At 42.1% G+C, this 19,302-nt stretch overlaps 1 protein-coding gene across 1 annotated transcript; it reads left to right on the top strand.

Annotated features, from left to right (window-relative positions):
- The first annotated feature begins 2,754 nt into the window (after positions 1-2,754).
- KCNV1 (potassium voltage-gated channel modifier subfamily V member 1) lies at positions 2,755-14,041 on the top strand. The gene is made up of 3 exons (XM_039706353.1): positions 2,755-3,264; positions 4,995-5,521; positions 13,178-14,041. Exons 1-3 carry the CDS (start codon positions 2,783-2,785, stop codon positions 13,687-13,689), a joined length of 1,521 nt encoding a protein of 506 aa, XP_039562287.1. The 5' UTR covers positions 2,755-2,782; the 3' UTR covers positions 13,690-14,041.
- Positions 14,042-19,302: the final 5,261 nt, after the last annotated feature.

The following is a 19,302-nucleotide window of genomic DNA, read 5'->3' as shown; positions in this document are numbered from 1 at the left end:
ACTACTCAGAATTAAGGTCCTATATCATACACATATCTCCTGTCTAATTTTGATTATGTGAGTTTACAGTATGGAAGTTGTGGACACTACAGAAATTTGTTGGTGATGTCATTTTCCTGCAGTGAGAAGTACATGGAAGAATGAAAAAAACTAAGGGAAAACATACCCTTAACATACGGCTTTCCTCTAGTGTTTTGAAGAAAACACTCTGGTCTGAACAGTTGATAATCAGACAAAAAAATTAAGTTTGAAGTGAAATAAATATACCTGTATACAGTAATTATGCCATAGATTACTTAAGTAAACAGAAAAATGAACCTGATCTCTCAAGATCTCATACATGTGCTGGAAATTATGTATCAGAGTATTTTAAGAACAAATTATCAACAGTTTTAATGAGGCTGGGCATTTGAGGCAGTTTTGACTTTGACTAAACAAAGTCAAAACGGGTAGCTAGATTCTTAGAAACACCAGTGAATCTGAAGTAATCACTTGAATCATCATGATGGGAGGGGAGTGTTTTCAGATGTCCCTTCTAATGGAGAAACTATTCCTGAAAAAGTCTTTCTGGCTGATGGAAAGAACTACTGAAAAGAGGTTGAGTGAGTAGTTTAATGACTGAGCAGTTAGGGGTCTATTACAGTCAGTAAGGCATCTTGCTGTTCTGAGGTACTTCTCATTGATGCTGTTAAATTGGTGATTTTAATTACTTTTTTAATTATTGTTTTAATTAAATGCTGGCTTATGTGCTATCTGTCAGAGGGACTGCACTCCTGAGTGGCAATCCTGGATTTAAAAAGAGCGATTCCTGAAAGCCTGCTGCATAACAGCAGTTGTTGATAGTTTCAAAGGAAAACTAATTCATAGGTTTGTGTTTATGCACTTAAATTATATTTAAATTTTATTGTTTTAAACAATAAAAAAGAAAATGTCTATGAAAATAAGTATTTTTCTTTATGACACACTTCAAATATACCATTAGAAAGCTAGAAGAGGTATCACAAGTTCATCTAACCCTTCCAGACTACCTCAGGAAAAGCAGCACCACACATCTGCTATTTCTGACAGATCCTTGTCCAGCCAGCTCATTGATGACCTGCAACAGACAGCAAATGTGCCTCTTCCACTGCTTCACCAAAGCCTTCATAATGGCTACTCTAGATATCCTTCCTGCTGTTCATTACTTCTACACATGTCCAATTCATCCAAGGAGAACAGAGTACATCATCCTTATCTTTGTGAGCAGCCTTTTACGTGTCTGAAGGCTATCACAATGCTCACTCCCTTCCACTGTAGGTATCCCATTCTGTGTTTTCTTCCTGTGCCCTGACTTCCAAACCCCACCCTTGCTATTCTCCTCTGGATTCTCTCTGATCAGTGTATTTTTTTTTTGCCAACAGTCACTTAAGCAGATTTCTATGCCAGTAACTGCTGAGTAGAGAGGTTGCTGTGGGTGTTGCAATTCTGCAATATGGTAAATGTTCAGCTCAGCTTCATTTGAAATATGGATTACCAGTACCCAAAAGATGAAACTCTATGAGATCTCTCTAAAGTAAATGCTACAAATGTGCATAACTGGACACAGCTGTATGCAACAAGCGACGTGGGATAAAAAGCTGGTGGGACATCACATGATGCTGGCGGCATGACACAGACAATGCCACATTTTGCATGCTCCACAACTTCCCCTCCTGGGAGGTTCCACTGGAATATCGGCAGCTGCCCACCCTCGCGAGGAGTCAGAGGCAGCAGAAAGCACGAATTTCCAAAGCAAGTATTTGTCAGAAATAATTGCTTCATAGGAGAAAAGGAAATATAATGAGGAGGGAGAACTAAATTTTTGCATTGTTGAACTGAGGACCTACAAAGTCAGCACAGGACAGTAACGAAGATACTCCAGAGTATTTTTGAAAACAGGCTGAATGCAGCTCGGTTAAAATAGGCTCGCTCACGCCCATCAATTTAGAGTGCCTTATTTACGCGAGTGACTTCAGACTTGAGCCGTGGGAGCAGTCTGAGGACACGTTACCTGCTCAGAGACACGTTTGGGGTTACATACACGGCGCAGGGCAGGCTTCCGAACCGCCCCGTGAACTGCCTCGGGCAAGTTTGCCAGCGCCGGGCTGTCCCAGAGGCAGCCCCGGGCGGGGACAGCGGCGGCACCACCGCACCTGCGGCTGCGGGGCGGGGTCGGCTCGGCCCCGCCCGGCCCAGCCCGGCCCAGCCCGGCACATGGCCCGCCATGGAGCGGCGCTGCCNNNNCCCTGCCCAGGCGCTCTGTTGGCGGCGGCTGCCCCGGCGCGGGGCTCGGCTCCGGCCGCAGCAGCCCCGGCCGAAGTGCGAGCGCGGGGCGGGAGGGGACGGGCTGGCCAGCGGCCCCCAGGGCTGCTGTCGGGGCGCTGCCCGGAGTCGCCGCTGAAGCCGGTGTTTCGTGTTGTGTCGTCCCGGTGGGTTTCCCCTGCCCAGACCCCGCGGCTGGAGATGAGCGCTGAAGCGGAGGGGCTGTGGCGGGCGGATGGTGCCGGCGCGGACAGCGCGAGGTGACGCCGCCTCGGGTCCCCCGGCTCCTTCAGCATCCCCGCGGGCGCGGGCGGCGCTGGGCTGTGCAGCACCCGCCTGACCTCCGCCCAGCTCCAGGCACCGCCCGGAGGCAGCGGGGACGGTGCGGTGTCCCTGGGACGATAGCCAGAGGCAACATTCCGAGCCTGGCGGGGCAGCCTTCTCTGCAGCCGTGTTGTGGTTTTGATTCTGGAGAGTGTGGGCTGCTGCTGGCAGCTACAGGATGAAGTCGCCTCCCTGCTGCATGTCTCTTTCTTCCCAAGCATCTTTGGAGGATCCGGGGAGTAGCACATCTCTGGGTTCGCTGGAGTCCAGTGTTTTCTCCAGTGAGGAAGAGCAGGGGCCCCTGCTCCAGAAGGTCATTCCCTCTCTGGACTGCTTTACTATCAATGTAGGAGGCAGTCGCTTTGTGATGTCCCAGCAAACTTTGTCTTGCTACCCTGACACCCGTCTTGGCAAACTGGCAGTAGTGGTTTCTGCTGCCCGGGATGTGGCTTCTGGCCTCCTTGAGCTCTGTGATGATGCCAACCTCTTGGAGAATGAGTATTTCTTTGACCGAAACTCACAGGCATTTCACTACATTCTGAATTACTACCAGACGGGGAGGCTGCATGTGATGGAGCAGCTTTGTGCACTCTCTTTCCTGCAAGAGATCCAGTACTGGGGCTTGGATGAGCTCAGCATTGATTCCTGCTGCAGAGACCGGTGAGTTGTGGGAAATGAGGCTTCCTCATCTTGTGGATTGTGGGCTAGATGAGTTCAGCATTGACTTGCATTCAGGGACCCTCAGGTGAGAGGTCTAGCAGTGGGGATAGGTGAGGTAGCAGGAAAAGTTGTGTGAGTTGAGCCCAGAGTGCTCTAGCAGTGGATGGGTGTCAGAAATGGGAGATGTGTTGGGTGAGGTCACAGTTACCATTTGCTGTGGGAAAGATTGCTGGTGAGGTCAAGATAGTGAGACAGTAACAGGGTCTGGGATGTCCTGTAGTGGCTTCAAACTGGGCCTGGAAGCTCAAAATGTTGAAAAGGACAATGGCAGAGATGAAAAGGGTTGTGAAAGGAGAGATGCCCCTTCAATCATTCCGTTTGAGGTTATCATAGAGGGAATAGATGTGGAGTAATGCACAATGCTGTGAGGGTTTGGATCCTGCCCACCTGCACTTTAATTTTGAAGGATTTCCAAATTCAAGCTGGAGAGGCAGAAGGGGGGCTGGTCACCTGCCAGGCTGAGTGTGGGTGGCATGGCTCCAGGAGGAGCCATGAAAGGAAGCATTGCACGTGGATGTGGCAGCTTACAGGGAGGGGGCAGCAACAGCGGGAACATGGCTCACTGGAGACAAATTATAACAGGCAGTTTAGGAACGAGGTGGGTTTTGACTGAACCACCCCCAGGATGTTTCTGTTAATTCTATTTGCAGTTAATTTCCCACCATATTCAATGTTACTGGTTTGGGTTTTTTAGTATTGAAGAATTTTATAAAGAATGTAACTGCTATTTAGCTATAGCAGTTATGTCAAAATTATTAGAAAGAAAGAAGTTATACCATCCCAAAAGGACATTACAGTTATCCTACCCTAGTATGGCTTAGTTCTTCAGCTGAGAAAAATTGAGCCTAATTTTCATCCCTTTGTTCCTTCTCTGGTAGGTGTAACTAAACGTTCCTACTACTTTAGTGATACATGGAACTACAGACCTTTTTGACATATGCAGGACTGACTGTATTGAAGGCAAAATTGCACAACACCTTTGTCTAAAGTTTGAACTTTGCAGCAGGCAAAATGAAAGAGATTAAAGAATTTTTTTTGTGTGTGTATTTCGAGTATGTTTATGATTGACAAAATTCCACTTTAAATATACTCTTACTCTGACAAAACGCTATATATTTACAGTCTGTAAGCTTTACTCAGTACAAATGCTTGTCCACTTTGTGTGAGAACCCATATAGCTAAAGAAAGAAGGATGCCTTGTCATCTTGGTGTGTATTGACTAAAGTTCACCCATGAACTGCATGGCTTTAATTGTGCCTTCAGCTTTACTATTGCAAATATGGACCAGCGTAATAAAGATGGCATACAATTAAACAAATTGAGAACTGTTTAAAAACAGAGGATCTAGTTGTGCCAGGATTGCTTCTAAGAATTCATGTTAGTCGTGCCGCAGATCCTACTGTGGCCAACATGATCCATATAAATAAATCGCTATCAGTAAAATTACTCTGCATCTAGAATGTGTCACTGATGTGAAATGGGGTAATAGAAGTATATCAGTCAGTGGAAACATGCTGCAGGGGCTCAACAATAAAAGCCATATGCTTGATATTAGGGTTTTTTGAGTTTACATTAATTTTAATGTGTATTCTTCTGACTTGCATGGTAAATTATAAGACAAGCATCTGCCTATTGGTATTCAAAATCTTTTGGGGGGTGTTCCTGGGCAGGTATTTCAGGAGGAAGGAGCTGAGTGAAGCCTTAGACATCAAGAAAGATGCAGAAGAACTGGATGCCCAAGAAGAAGAAGAGGATTTTTCTGGTAGCCTCTGTCCCAATGTCAGACAGAAACTTTGGGAAGTTTTGGAAAAGCCTGGCTCCTCTGCAGCAGCCAGGACGTTTGGCACCTTGTCCATGGTTTTTGTTGTTGTGTCAATTGCCAACATGGCCTTGATTTCGGTAGAGCTCAGCTGGCTGGCCCCAGCACTGCTGGATGCCCTAGAGTACCTGTGCATTGCGTGGTTCACAGCGGAGTTTGTCCTGAGGCTCCTGTGTGCACGAGATCGGTGCCGCTTCCTAAGGAGTGTGGCAAACATCATAGACCTCCTTGCTATTTTGCCTTTCTACATCACCCTGCTGGTAGAGAGCCTGTGTGGTGGTGAGAGCTCCCAAGAACTGGAGAATGTGGGGCGCATTGTCCAAGTGCTGAGACTTCTTAGAGCCCTGCGGATGCTGAAGCTGGGAAGACATTCAACAGGTATATTTGGCCATGGCTATGATACTTCTCAATTTCACTGCCTGCAGTAGTTGTCCCTGGGCACAGTCCTCCATTTTGTGTGTGCATTGCATGACACAATCTGTTAGCAGTAATGGCTTTTGAAGGTCTTACTTTTGAACGTTATAATTGAGTGGGCCTTCTCTGAAAAATTTTAGCTCTTCATAAAGCTTTGCATTTTGTTTGCATTGAACATTTACATAAACAGACCTCAGTGTTGCATGCTGTAAATCATCCACCAGTCATTCATAGTGTGATAAATTTTAAAATGTATATATGTGTTGATTTTATTAGGGAAGAAGCAGAGATCCTCAGCCCAGACTTTTTGGATGTTCCAAGGCCCACTACTGACAGCTGTCACAGTTTCATTTGTTTAAAAGCATGTATGAAGAATTATATCATTATTTTGTTCATGTCACAGATCCTGAAAACAATCACAGTGGAGAATGTTTCAAGGAAACTGTTTAAATGCTTTGCAGGTCGTGGGTTGAGGGGCTCTCTGGCCCCATTGAACCCCCTGGTATTCCAGTGGTATGTGGAGCCCATCAGGAGCTGCTTAGGCAGGGGGATCTGGGTGCAGTGGAGAGCAGCAGTGCCAGATTCAAACAGCATTCACCAAGTGGTCTGGGGCCCTTAGTGCCCTGGCACTTGTGACAGATAATGAACGCAGGGGTGGAGTGGGAGGTGAAATGCATTTCTGTGAACCATCTTGTTTGCTCTCTCTGGTGAAAGGAAGGCATAAAAGTTAACATTTTCTAGTGGGAATTTATCAGAGGATGCTGGAAATTATTGGAAAGTGTTGAATTTCCTCTTGCATTTCCTCTGATTTTATTACTACTTTGTGGCATGTGTATACCTGGCTATATGGAAGAATAAAAAGTGTCTTGGCATTTTCAAGTCATTTCATTATGTACCCACCTAAATCAGTGGAGAATATGGTGCTGAATTTTACAGGAGAAAAGTTCAGCCAACACTAGTAGCTTTTAAAAATTAAATCCTAATAGTAAATCATTATCTCTGTCCTGCAAGATAGTTATCTCTGTCTGAAGACAGTGATGATTGTTCTTGAAAAGCACCCAATGTGCCCCTTCAGGATTTCCAGCCATGAGGCTGGAATGGTTTGATGCCTGTCCGTATTTTTGGAGAGCCCTCTCTGTGAACTGGCCCAAATTCAGCAGGAGTTACAGTGTGCTCACAGCAGCAGAATGGTATATTTTTGTTACCACTGAAAGGTAGCAAACCTGACTGCCAGTAGCAGGGAGTAGCTTTGATACTACTCACAATCATAAGTACAATGATAGTGGTTTGGGAAGTATCTTAATCTTACTCTCCACCCTAGGTTATGCCTCTGATGCATAACAGTCCCTTAGAAAGCAGCTGAGAGGAAGTTTATAATGATTCAGTCAAGCAATGTGTTAGTTTTGCTTCATTACAAGTTTTGCAGGGTTTGGTAGAGGTTTTTTGCAAGGCTTTTATTCTCTTTTGATGGTAGTTGTAATGTGAATGCCATCCTCTCTGTGTTTTGAAAATAACAAAAAGATTTTATCTCATCAGGGCACTTTTGTGCTGACTAACAAAAAGGTCTTCCAAAAGTATGTTGATTCAAGTTAAGTTTCCAGTTTATTGCAATTTACTCTTACAGAGTGAATGTGCTCATTCTGTCACTGTTTTGTGGCTCTATCAACTTGGAATTAGATGTTTCTGATATTTGTATAACTGCTAACTTCAGGTATACATACTTTCCAGGATAGTCTAAACACTTAGGTTTATATATTCTTAAATTAATTATTCAGTATTTACCACAGTTTAGATCATAATATTGAGTGACATAGAATTTAATAGTACTATGTTAGATTAAAGTGAATTAATTACATAAAAATGTAGTATCGTGATCTGGAGATGTGCTGTCTTCTTTTTACTGGAATCAAAATCCCAGTTTCAAGGTACAAGAAGCAACATATGTATCAATTTAAACCACTCGGTGCAGTGTTACCTTCATTGTGTTGCTTCTTTGGTAGGTCGGTTGCTGCCTACTTAGTTCCAGAATGCTAAATCAAATCTGAATGATTTAAATGTAGAAACTCACTGTTCTGATCTCCTGTCTGAAGAAGCTTGTTAATGTGCTTCTAAATGCATCCTTTACCACAGCTCCTAATACAAGATGAGCCCCATATGTGTCATGCATGGAGAGCATCCTCCTTGCACATACCTAGGCAGTCCTGATAAACCTCCGTGTTCAGGGGTGGCTCTTGAAGCTCTTCTTGCTCTCTTGCCTTGGATCTGACAGGTGCCTTCCAGTGAGTCCTCTCCAACTCCTACACTCTCAGACCAGACAGAGCTTCAGACACTGCTCAGTTTTGTGTGGCAAGATATTCAAGAGCAGATTTGTGTCTGGAGACAGCAGCTTCTCTTTCACCAAGGAGTGTTCACAGCCACAAGGAGAACATCTCTGTGGTACTTTGTGAAGCCATAGCAAAGCTGGGATCACAACAGAGCCTGGTCCTTCTGTCAGGGGCATGGATGAGTGAGGTGAAAAAACATCAGTTATTTCCTTCACTTTCAAAAAATAGCAACTTAACCCTTTCTATGGGACAAGAACAAGAATGAAAATAAGAAATTTAAAAAGTAATTTCTGCCCCTTTGGAAGCTGAAGCCAGGAAGTATGTAAGCTCAGGCTAGACTGGTGTGAGTGTGCAGTTACTTATGCAAATTATTGTATTTCATCAAGGAACCACTGAGAAATCAATAGCACCTCTGTCCATAAAATGTGTAGCTAGAAGGCAAGACTACCTCTCCGATACAGCAAAATTATGTATTTTAGTAACTTCAAGAACAGAAGAGAACTGAAGCTGCATTTGTCATGTTCTCAGATGCTTCTCAGCTGTTGCCTTCCCCTGGGACCATGTTTTCCGGGAAGCCTTGCTGGTCTCCTCTGGGAAGAACATGCAGAGGGACTTGTTGAGGAGAAGGACGGTATGAGCATCTTACTTGCAAAAGCAATGAGCATGTATTTGAGAGAAGACTGTAGCATATTTAAGGCTGTCATGCCTCTAGAGTCATGAGAAGTTGAAACTTCAGCACTTTTTGTGTCAAAAATTTAGGGTTATTTAAACTCTGTGTAAACTGAAGCTCCTGAATATCAGTTTGTATTGCCAAGTCACTTTGGACAAAAGAGAGATAGAATTTGACCTGCATAGCAGAAATGCTTCCTCTTCCTCCTACCAGGGCTGAGGCTGGTTGCCAGCCTCACACCAACTCTGTTACAGCACCTTAGCACCTTCCAAGCATGAGTAACCAAGCTGTCACACCTCCTGGCAAGGAGTTCTCATGAGAAGCTGTAAGACTTGCTGAGGTGTCTGTGCTGGAACAGCCCTAGTTTGGTCATGTGCCAGGACTCAGAGACATTTTAAAAAGGTACAAAGTAATATAGTAGTATACTTCATACATGTCATTACACCAACTGATTCCCCTTTGAATGAGCTGCAGAATCCAGTAGCTTCTCTGATTCATAGATTTGCCTAGGGATGTCTCCTGACTTCATCTAAACACATGAAGAATTATGTCTTAATTTTAGATGAGTGTACCAGAAGAATAATAAAAAATCAGACCCTGAACAGTTAGAATAACTAACCATAGGAAAAATTAGAATGTCATCGTGATACAAAGAGTCAACAGTTATTGTTCTTTTCCTCCTTATTTTAATCTATTTTATGTGAAATACTTGCTTTTTATTTTAGCTATAATACTCTCAAGATTCATCATGAGCTACAAACCCTGGCTTTTATACTATTCATTTATGCTTTGAAAAGAAATGCTACAGGAATGATTTTAAATTGTAACTTCTTCCTAGCTCACCTGAAAGGACTTACTCTTCTGCCTTGTTTAGTAGGAAGTTTTACAGGGCAAGGGCTCATAGTAGCTTACTTGGAAATGAGAATTTGATCTGAGTCCTTGCAGTTATCACAGAGATTTTGCACTGCTGATATTAGTATTTCCAAAATATGAAGGCAGTCATATTTACAGAGAAAAGATTGCACTGATACATCTTATTCCCCTTGTGTCAAAGATTTAATCTATATCAGTAATAAATGTTCAATATATCATAGGTATAGTAATACAAGGTCTCAGTATGGGTAAGTTCTTTACTGGAGTTTGTAGCAGATAGCATTGGAAGAAAACCCCAGCATTGCCTCCAAACTCTACTATGTACTTCCAGTGTTAGCTGTACATAAAATTTCTGAAACCCATTAGACCTTTGGGGGAAAAGAAAGACACAAAAGCAAGAAATATTAACATCTTATAGTTTGAAACTCCAAAAATCAAATTGCCTGTAATGCTAACTAGCACATGAAGTCTGCAAGCAGAGGCAGAGCCTCAGTAAGCTGTTTTGCGAACACTAGTTTAGTGAGAAGTATACCCATGAAGGGTAATTCATAAGCATTATGTTTTTCTCATTTATTAGAGAAAGCATCTCACCTTTTTAAAGAATAGTAATAAAAACTAATCCAAAGTAATTCAAAAGATAATTTCAGTCTCCTATGTGTCTCAGCTGAATTGGTACCCTGTTATCTTCTTTCTCTCTTTATGTGTGCAATATTTATCTATTGCACTATTTTTGGATTTACTTTCCTGCTTGCTTTGCTTCCTGCGGTCTGGCCTTGAAGCAGTAGCTCTAACAGGAATATAGGGGGTTATGGAGAGTGGTCCTGAACTCCCTGTGCAGCTCATGGGCAAAAGGACTGATGCAGTACATAGTCAATTAACAGGATTCCATGCTTGCATTGAGCTATATTGAGTTTGGCACAAGTGCAGCTGTTACCGGAAGACTGTATTTGTTCTGATGTCTCCAGATACAAGGTAGGGATAGGGCTTGGGGAGAGGGAAGAAGGGTCAAAGAGAGTTTGTGAAAACTATAAAAGGATTGAAAACAGTCCTTAAAGAAAAAGTTATTGAGTGGACTGAACTGGGGTCTAAGTACTCACATAGCAACACAAATTTGGTAACTAAGGGCTCCTTGGTCCAAGAGAAAAATAGGACAGTGGCTGGAAAACAGAGGCTTGGCACATTCAGTCTCCAAGTATATATATTTTTGTGTGTTTTTAAGTAGTTTAGAGTGGTGCTAGATCTTCTTTTCAGCCAATTAATAAATCATTATAGTTTATTTTGTCTAAAATATATGTATACATTGTTCAGATGATAAGTAATGAAAATAATTCCTATACTGTGTATTAAGAAAATATCGATGATGTCAGATGTTCAGTCTGATGCTGTGATCTATTTCTGTAAATCACTTTTTCCCAGCTTCTGTTTAGAGCAGCACCTCTCTTTAGCCTACCAGGGTCAGTGCCTCATTAGACCAGCAGAAGTGCTGGTGAGAGATATGGTGGTCAGAGATCATTATGAGCACGGTGACCATGAAATTAGAGTGTTTTCAATTCATGGTGAAGTGAGGAAAGAGGTAACAAAACCTCTCACATGGATTTCCAGCAGGCAGGATTTGGCCTGTTCAGGAGACTGGTTCAGAGAGTCCCTTGGGAAACAGCCCTTAAAAACAGAAGGCTCCAGAATGGCTGGACATACTTTTGAAAGAAATCTTAAAGGCTCAGGAGCAGGCGGTACCTATGTGCCTAAAGATAAGCCAAGGAGGAAGTAGAGCAACCTGGATGAACAGGTAGCTTCTGCCAGAATCCAGAGAAGAGAAAAGAGTTTATGATTTTTGGAAGAAAGAGAGGAGCTCAGGAAGAGTACAAGTATTTTGTTAGGTCATGTAGAGAGGAAATCGGAAAAGCAAAAGCTCAGCTAGAATTCAATCTGGCTACGTGTGAAAGGCAGTAAAAAGTGGGTTTATAAATACATTAACAACAAAATAAGGGGCAAGGAATATCTCTGTCCTTTATTGGTTGCAGGCGGGGGGTAACATTATCACCAAAGATGAGGCAAGGGCTGGGGTACTTAATATCTTCTTGCCTCATTGTTTAACAAAGAGAGTGGATATCCTCATGGCACCCAGGCCCCTGAGCTGGTAGACAGGGATGGGAAGTAGAATAGACCCCCTGCAATCCAACAGGATGTAGTTAGTCACCTGCTGTGCCACTTAGACATTCACAGGTCTATGGGGCCACATGGGATTCATCCTGGGGTGATGAGGGAGTTGGCAGGAAAGCTTGTCACAGTGCTTGCCATTATTTATGATCGGCCTTCGTCAACCAGGGAGCTGGAAGTTAGCAAATGGAATGCCCACCTACAAGAATGGTCAGAAGGAGAATCCAGGGAACCACAGCCCTCACCTTGGTGCTGGGGAAGATTATGGAAAAGACGATCTTGAGTATGATCACATGGCATGTACAGGACACCCAGGGGATCAGGCCCAGCTGCGGACTGTAGGTTTAGGAAAGGACAGTTCAGCCGAGGCTTGATCATCCTGGTCTTTTGTGACTACATCACCTGCCTAGTGGATGAGGGAAAGGTTATGAATGTTGTCTACCTGGACTTCAGTAAAATCTCTGACACTGTCTCTCACAGCATTCTACTGGAGAAACTGGAGACCCGTGGCCTGAACAGATGCACTCTTTGCTGGAGTGAAAACTGGCCCTGGGGTGTATGGTGCCACATCCAGTTGGTGACAGTGACTAGTGGAGTCCCCAAGGCTCAGTATTGGGGCCAGTCCTGTGTAATATCTTTACTGATGATCTGAATGAGGGAATTGGGTTGTACCCTTTAGTCAGTTTTTAGACAACACTAAGTTGGGTGGAGGAGTTGATCTGCTGGATATAAGAGGGTTCTGCAAAATGATCTGGACAGGCTGAGACAAACAGTATGAGATTCATTAAAGCCAAGTGATGGGTTCTACACTTGCATCACAACAACCCCTGTTTCAGTTCAAATGAACTGAAGGGGGAAGAGCAGCTGAGGGAACAGCAGCTGAAAGCTGCCCAGTGGAAAAGGATCTGGGTGTGATCAGCCAGCTGTGCCCAAGTGTCCTCAAAGGCCAGTGGCCTCGTGGCCATTGGTAGTGTGGCCAAATAGACTAGGAAACTATTTATCACCCTGTACTCAGCACTGGGAAGCCTCAAATCCTGTATCCAATTCTGGACCACTCACTACAAGAAAGACATTGAGGTGCTGGAGCATGTCCAGAGAAGGGCAATGAAACTGGTGAGGATCAAGAGAGTAAATCATATGAGTGGCTGAGGGATCTGGGGTTGTTCAACCAGGGGAAAAGGAGGCTCAGGGGGAACCTTATTGCTCTCTACAACTACCTGAAAGGAGGGTGTAGCCAGGTGGGGTCAGCCTCTCCTCCCAGGCATCAAGCAATAAGAAAAGAGAAAACAGCCTCAGGCTGTGCCAGTGAGGTTCAGGTTGGATGTCAAGAAGAATTTCTTCATGGAAAGGGTGGTTAAGCATTGAAATGGGCTGCCCAGGGAAGTGACGGGGTCACAGTCCTGGAAGTGTTCATGAAACAACTGGATGCATCACTTGAAGGTCTTCTCTAATCTTACTGACTCTGTGATTGTCAAGACATGTTCACCCGCATTCAAATAAAATATAAAGCAGTCAGCCTTTAAGTAAGAAATGTTTTGCAAAGATATAATGACTGCTACATGAATCAACCTACTAACAGCATTTCTTATCTTTCAGGCTTGCGGTCTCTTGGGATGACTATTGCTCAGTGCTATGAGGAGGTTGGCCTTCTGCTTCTTTTCCTCTCTGTAGGAATCTCTATATTTTCCACTGTGGAGTACTTTGTTGAACAAGGTGTGCCAGGCACAACCTTCACAAGTGTACCTGGTGCTTGGTGGTGGGCAACAACTTCCATGACAACAGTTGGTTATGGTGACATTAGACCAGACACTACCATTGGTAAGGTAGTAGCCTTTATGTGTATACTATCAGGAATACTGGTTTTGGCTTTGCCAATAGCTATAATAAATGACCGTTTTTCTGCCTGTTATTTTACACTGAAGATAAAAGAAGCTGCTCTTCGGCAGCGTGAAGCTTTAAAGAAACTCATGAAGAACTCATCCAGTGATTCAAATATCAATGTTAATTTGCGAGACATATACGCACGCAGTGTCATGGACATGTTGCGGTTAAAAAGCAGAGAGAGAGCAAGTACAAGGAGCAGTGGTGCAGATGAATTTTGGTTTTGACTTTGGGTGCGATAATTTTGGGGTTTGGCTTTGAACTTATTTAATCTTGTGTAGCACATAGACGACTTCAGAAATTTAGTATTAAGTATCTCTTTTTTATTATTTGCCACACAGTGTGTTTGCTTTTCCAGGTGGAGTTTTACTTACTTGGACAGATTGAAATATTTATTGTATACAAAAGGCAGAATTCATAACATGAAATCTCTCAAGAAACTCTCAAACCTGCTTTCAGAACTCGATCATGATAGGTGAGATGGGAAATAATGGATCCATGAAAGTAAAACAATGATGCAAGCATTTGTCTAATCTAAATCCCTGCTAATGTATCATAATAAAGTTTTGGTGAAAATTGCCACAGTGTTTTGAATTTTTAACATCTGGTTTTTGTACTTGCACTTGAAGAACAAAGTCAAAGTCATTTAGGAAAACTGAAAAGGGAAGTCTAAGAAAGTAAAATATTGAATAAATTTAGGATGACATTCCTATAACTAGCTTAATCTTGATCCCCTTTCTTATCCCCATCTTCTACCCTATTTGCATGAAAAAAGTCATTCTGGGGTAGTGTGAGGGTTGGAGGGAGGGAGGAGGGGGAGAGTTTGGAATTTCCACATTTGCAGAGAAGCAAAGGGCTACCAGATATATAATGGGTATTAGGAGATAGGTGGAAGTATCAAGGAGATGCGAGATGTATAGCAAAGTACAAAACAGCCATTAAAAAAGTGCCATAATATAGAACATCACCTGTAGTTGCTTCAGAAGTTGCAGGAGCTAATGCAGCCTTTGCAATATGGAAATAATTTACAAACTTAGTTTAAACTGTGCCTTCTCTATATGTTTTGATTCCCATGACTTGTTTGTGTAGTTAAGCAGTTTTTGTGCTCAAGTAAAGTCACCATTGGATAACAGGAGAAGCAGAAATTGTAAAAGATAACAAGCTAGTGATTTCTCTGTCTCCCATTAAAATTGTAGGTATTCCAAGTAAACCAGACTTTTTAAAAGTTAATTATCTTCACTGATACATTATTAGAAAAATCCTTTATTAAAATATTTTGTTTCAAAGGAAAAATGAGCACTTGTTGGACTGAATGCTTACTTTATGTTGTCATCAAAGTAAAAAACTAAAATAATCAAAGGTATTTTTGGTCCAGTTTCCCAGCACCCACCTCTCCAGTGGTCCAATACCATTCTTAGCAAGTAAAACTTTTCTTTATTATGATTTCACTAATCTAGACTATGACATTGCCATAGAATGCATATAACTGAGCTAGTACATTTAATTTAAAATTTCACAAACCTCTCATATTTCACATTTCTTTTGGGCAATATACACACTAAAAAGATACATCTATTAACTGTGTATTATTAAGCTTTATCTATTTATGTACATCAAAGGCTTAAACTGCATTTGAGCATATATGAATGGGTCAAATAACCCAATTGAAAATAAACATTGAATAATACTTGTTTTGAAATAAGAGTGTGTTTTTCTGTCATTCCCTGTAAATAATGGTGTAAACATAATCCAGCAACCAAGATTTTCAAGGCATCTTGATGCAAATTGGGCAGGATTTTGCACGATACTTCTGATCTGTCAGCTGGCATCAGTGAGCATTTTGATTTGGGACCAGTGCTGCGCACGTAACTGTCACAAGAGTCAGAAGGAAGATAAATGCTGGACACCACCAGAGATTGCCTAGGTGTGAAAATATGTAGGTCATCTTCATGGTCTCTGGTAAACAGAGAGCAACTGTATTATCACAGTGTTCTCCTCTTCCCAGATACTCTATGAATGCACCACAAAACTCCCTGTGATGTCCAGGAGACAAAATTAATTCTGTAGGGGAAGGTCTGGTGCAGCCCACTCTAGGTTATTATTTCATAGCTCTTTAGAGCAGGAAGTCTCTCAGGCTGCACAAATTGTACAGTCTGTTTCTCATTCAAAAGTCATTCTAATTATAGAGAATTAGGAAGAAGCTTTCATTGTGGGAAGGCTGTTTTGTAATGTCTTTTGTGCTGTCTTGTACAGCATCTGATCTGTGTTTGAGAAAGGAAATGCAGTCAGATAGCTGATTGATTCTCTTTAGGGAAAGGCTGCTTTATTGCATCCTGAGCTTTTCATGACAGACTCAAAAGAATGAGAGAAATATTCTGGGATGTATTCGTTGATTCACTCCTTTGACCATCTCTGGAGATAGTTTCCTAGAAATGCCCATGGGACAAACATGCTCAGGCTTTTCAAGTAGCTGCTTTGGCCTCTGTTTTCAGACCTCTTGATTTTAAGTTCAGTCTCCCAAGCAGAGATTGTCAATCATGTTGTTTACACAGAACAGTTATCTATCACTTTATGGGCTGAGATTAGCAAATCTTTTTAGAGAGGAAGGCCAGTTCTGATTTCAGCTCTTACAGACAGAAGGATCAGAGCATTCATACTGAGAGACACACAGTACAGGACATCACAACTCTAAAAAAATGAAGGTACACAATGTATGTGCTACCACAGATTTGGGAAATAGCTCAGCCACCACTAAGGCACCAAATTAAGAATGTAACTTTGCTATCTTTAGAATATCACACTAAAGACAAGAAGCTACCTTTTGTCCTCACTTCTGTTCTGCCATCCTGCAGCAGACTTGGCAGACATGATTAGTAACATTGGCTGAAAATTGAGTATTTTAGCTCTAAACACCAAGTATTTTCACAAACTGACATCAAGGGTTGTAGCTGCAGCAGATAGAAAGAAGCCCTGCAATTATCTTGGTTCCCTAGTACAAGAATTAATAGAGAAAATTATAGAAATATATAGAACACTTGGAGTAGAAAAGGATCTTAAAGATCATGTTGCACCAACCCCCTTGGTGTAGGCAGGGACACCTTCCACTTGACCAGGGTGCTCAAAGTCCCATCCAGTCTGACCTTGAATACATCTAGGGATGACACATCCAGCACATCCAGGTGTGTGTGTGTGTGTGTTGAACCAAGTAGGCAGGTGGGACAGCCACAAAGTCACTGTTAGAATACAAAGAGTCTGTTTATTCCTGTTCCCTTGCTTTCAGGGGGACCCTAAAAGCAGCACCTGGGCAAAGGTTCATAAAGAAGATGCAGGCACCTTTAAGCTTTGTCCATGCTAGAGAATCACTGGCCTGCTCTTCACTCAGGCTGTGAGGTCACTTGATTGATTTACAGTCCTCCTTGACAGTTTGATCCATACCTTCCAACACTGGGCAACATTACCACCTTAGAGTGAAGAATTTCTTCCTAAAATGTAATCTAAACCAACCTCTTTCAGTTTAAAGCCTGTCACTACATGCTCTTGCAAAATGTTCCTCTTTAGCCTTCCTGCAGGGACGCAAATTACAATGTAAATAAACATTCCGAAAATCTTTAATATTTGTTTATAGATGCTTCAGGGACAGCTTTTCCTTTGGGCCACTGTAGTCCAAACCCACCAAAAACTTTTAAAGATTACTAAAATTGTTGTCATTGTTACTTTGAGGAAAGGCAGCAGTCTCCTGGGTCACATTAGGCAGAGCATTGCCAGGAGGTCAAGGGAGATAGTCTTCCTCCTCAACCTGATGAGACAGATCTGGGTGATGTGTCCAGTGCTGGGCACCCCAGCACAAGCAAACAGGGACAGGTTACTGGGGGTACTCCAGCAACATAGTGGAGGGCCAGGTTGCAGAGACCAGCACATCAGGAAACCCTTGTGTCCGGGAGGGGCAGGTGTGCTGCTAGCTGTGGGGGAGGGATTCATTAATTCTGGGGTGGTTTAGAAAGGTATTTAGAAGTTCATGTCTGCTGGTATTCTACATGTTACTTCTTGTAGTGATTTTGATCTTGAATGCATACTTCAACGATCACTTTAATTAATGTGTTGTTAGTAAGCTAATAAACCACTTCAAACTTTATTATATATTAACTATATAAATTGAACAATTTTTCCTTCAGAGAGGAATTTTGCTGGTCAAATCTGAGCTTATGATACTGCACATGGCAAATATGGTTGAGAACAAAAAGGAGCAAAAAGGAAAGGAGAAAGTTAAGAGGTCTTGTAAAGTAATTTAAGTTTTCTGACATAGCTAAGTATTTTCATCTTGTTACAATTGATGAGTGACATATTTTTCTTGTTTGCTACAGCATTGTCCTCTCAAAGCTCCATTGAAGTATCCATGCATAAACACAGCTTTAGCAGGAAAGACTGTTGAGATGCTCACCATCCAAACTGTGCTGGAGCAGCTGTTGCTGATGTCTCCAGACACAGCTGTCTGTGCTCTCCTCACACAGCATCACTGCAAAAAGGGTAGAGCAGGCTGTAGTCACACCCCTGATTGCAAACGGGGGTCTTCAGGGTTCTGAGTTCTTGAAAAGGTCATTCACCAAAGTGTCAGGCTGGAGTTAATTATGTCTCTAAGACTGAAATACCTTATTCAATTATAACCTCTTGTCAATAAAGGGGTTTTTTTGAGAGAGAAGGTTTTAATGAGTCCTGTAATAATTGCAGTTTTTCCTTTTATATAAACACAAATACTAGAAGTCACATACATCTCCAGACAAATGCACAGCTGCCACAGACTCTGTTTGTATGCATTTAAATTTGGTAAATAGTGAGATTGATCTAATGATTGGTCAGTAACTGAAGTAATTCCTTTATAAAATGGGTTTTAATTAAACACTAAGCTGAACAATTTACTTATAATTACTTTGTCGGTGTTTGTTATGTATGAAACAGAATATTTTCTAAAAAAAAAACCAAAACATGACCCTGATATATAGGGCTGGCACTTCTGCTAGAGAATGGCACTGTTAGCTGAAGAACAGTCCATTTTGCCTGTGCCTCTTACTTGCATTGTTGAAAAGCCTGAGCAGACACATCCCACAGAAAAATGGGAGGGAAATTTTGTGCAAGTGGGTTTTGCCTGCTGGCCTATTATCCTATTTTTACATGAATCAAAAATAATCTAAACTTACAACAAAAATCTGAACTTACAACCTATTTAAAGGTATTTTGAGTACTATTACCTGTTTTATGTTGCATTTATGCTTTACAGACACCAGGAGCTCCTTTATCTGGGTTGAGGATAAGGAAGGGATCCCATCTAATGTCATAAAAACAAGCCCAACACTAGTCATTGTAAACCTCAGTTGTTCCCAGTCTTTCTCAGACCCCCAAGAAACAGCTGATGGGATGGATTTACAACATACAAAATAATCTAGAACAGCCTAAAGTTAGGTTGGGTCTTATAAGAAGTCTACAGTTGTGTTCATCTAAGATTATGTGAAATGCCCATTATGATGTGAAAAAAACTAGGCCTTTGTAACAGCTTCTGCAAGTTAAATCCTCTTCCTTGTCAAGAAAAGAAAGACCGTGCAGATGTAAGATTTTCTCTAATTATCCTCAATTCTGTACAGCTTTCAATAAAATGAAAAGTGCTTGTAAGTCACGTAGTATTACTGTGTGGTCCTGCACGCTGTGACAGACATTTCATTTCCTATGGCTTACTCACAAAGGCAGTTCTATTTGCAACTCTCCAGCAGAGATGGATCCTGGGAAATGGCTGAAGTGTGCATAACTCTCACTACCTAATGCATGAACAAGTTTCTCAGTAGAACTTGAAA

The sequence above is a fragment of the Passer montanus genome, unplaced genomic scaffold (assembly GCF_014805655.1).
Source record: "Passer montanus isolate IOZ18808 unplaced genomic scaffold, ASM1480565v1 scaffold19, whole genome shotgun sequence".
Lineage (NCBI taxonomy): Eukaryota > Metazoa > Chordata > Aves > Passeriformes > Passeridae > Passer > Passer montanus.
Note: the sequence above shows the minus strand (reverse complement) of the source record. Positions and strands in the feature narration are given on the sequence as shown.

What these genes read in the sequence shown, in the direction of transcription:
- KCNV1 (XM_039706353.1), top strand. Translation starts at nt 2,783, where the DNA reads ATGAAGTCGCCTCCCTGCTGCATGTCTCTTTCTTCCCAAGCATCTTTG. An exon ending in GATTCCTGCTGCAGAGACCG is followed by an intron (nt 3,265 to 4,994) that starts GTGAGTTGTGGG and finishes GTTCCTGGGCAG; the next exon opens with GTATTTCAGGAGGAAGGAGC. An exon ending in GCTGGGAAGACATTCAACAG is followed by an intron (nt 5,522 to 13,177) that starts GTATATTTGGCC and finishes CTTATCTTTCAG; the next exon opens with GCTTGCGGTCTCTTGGGATG.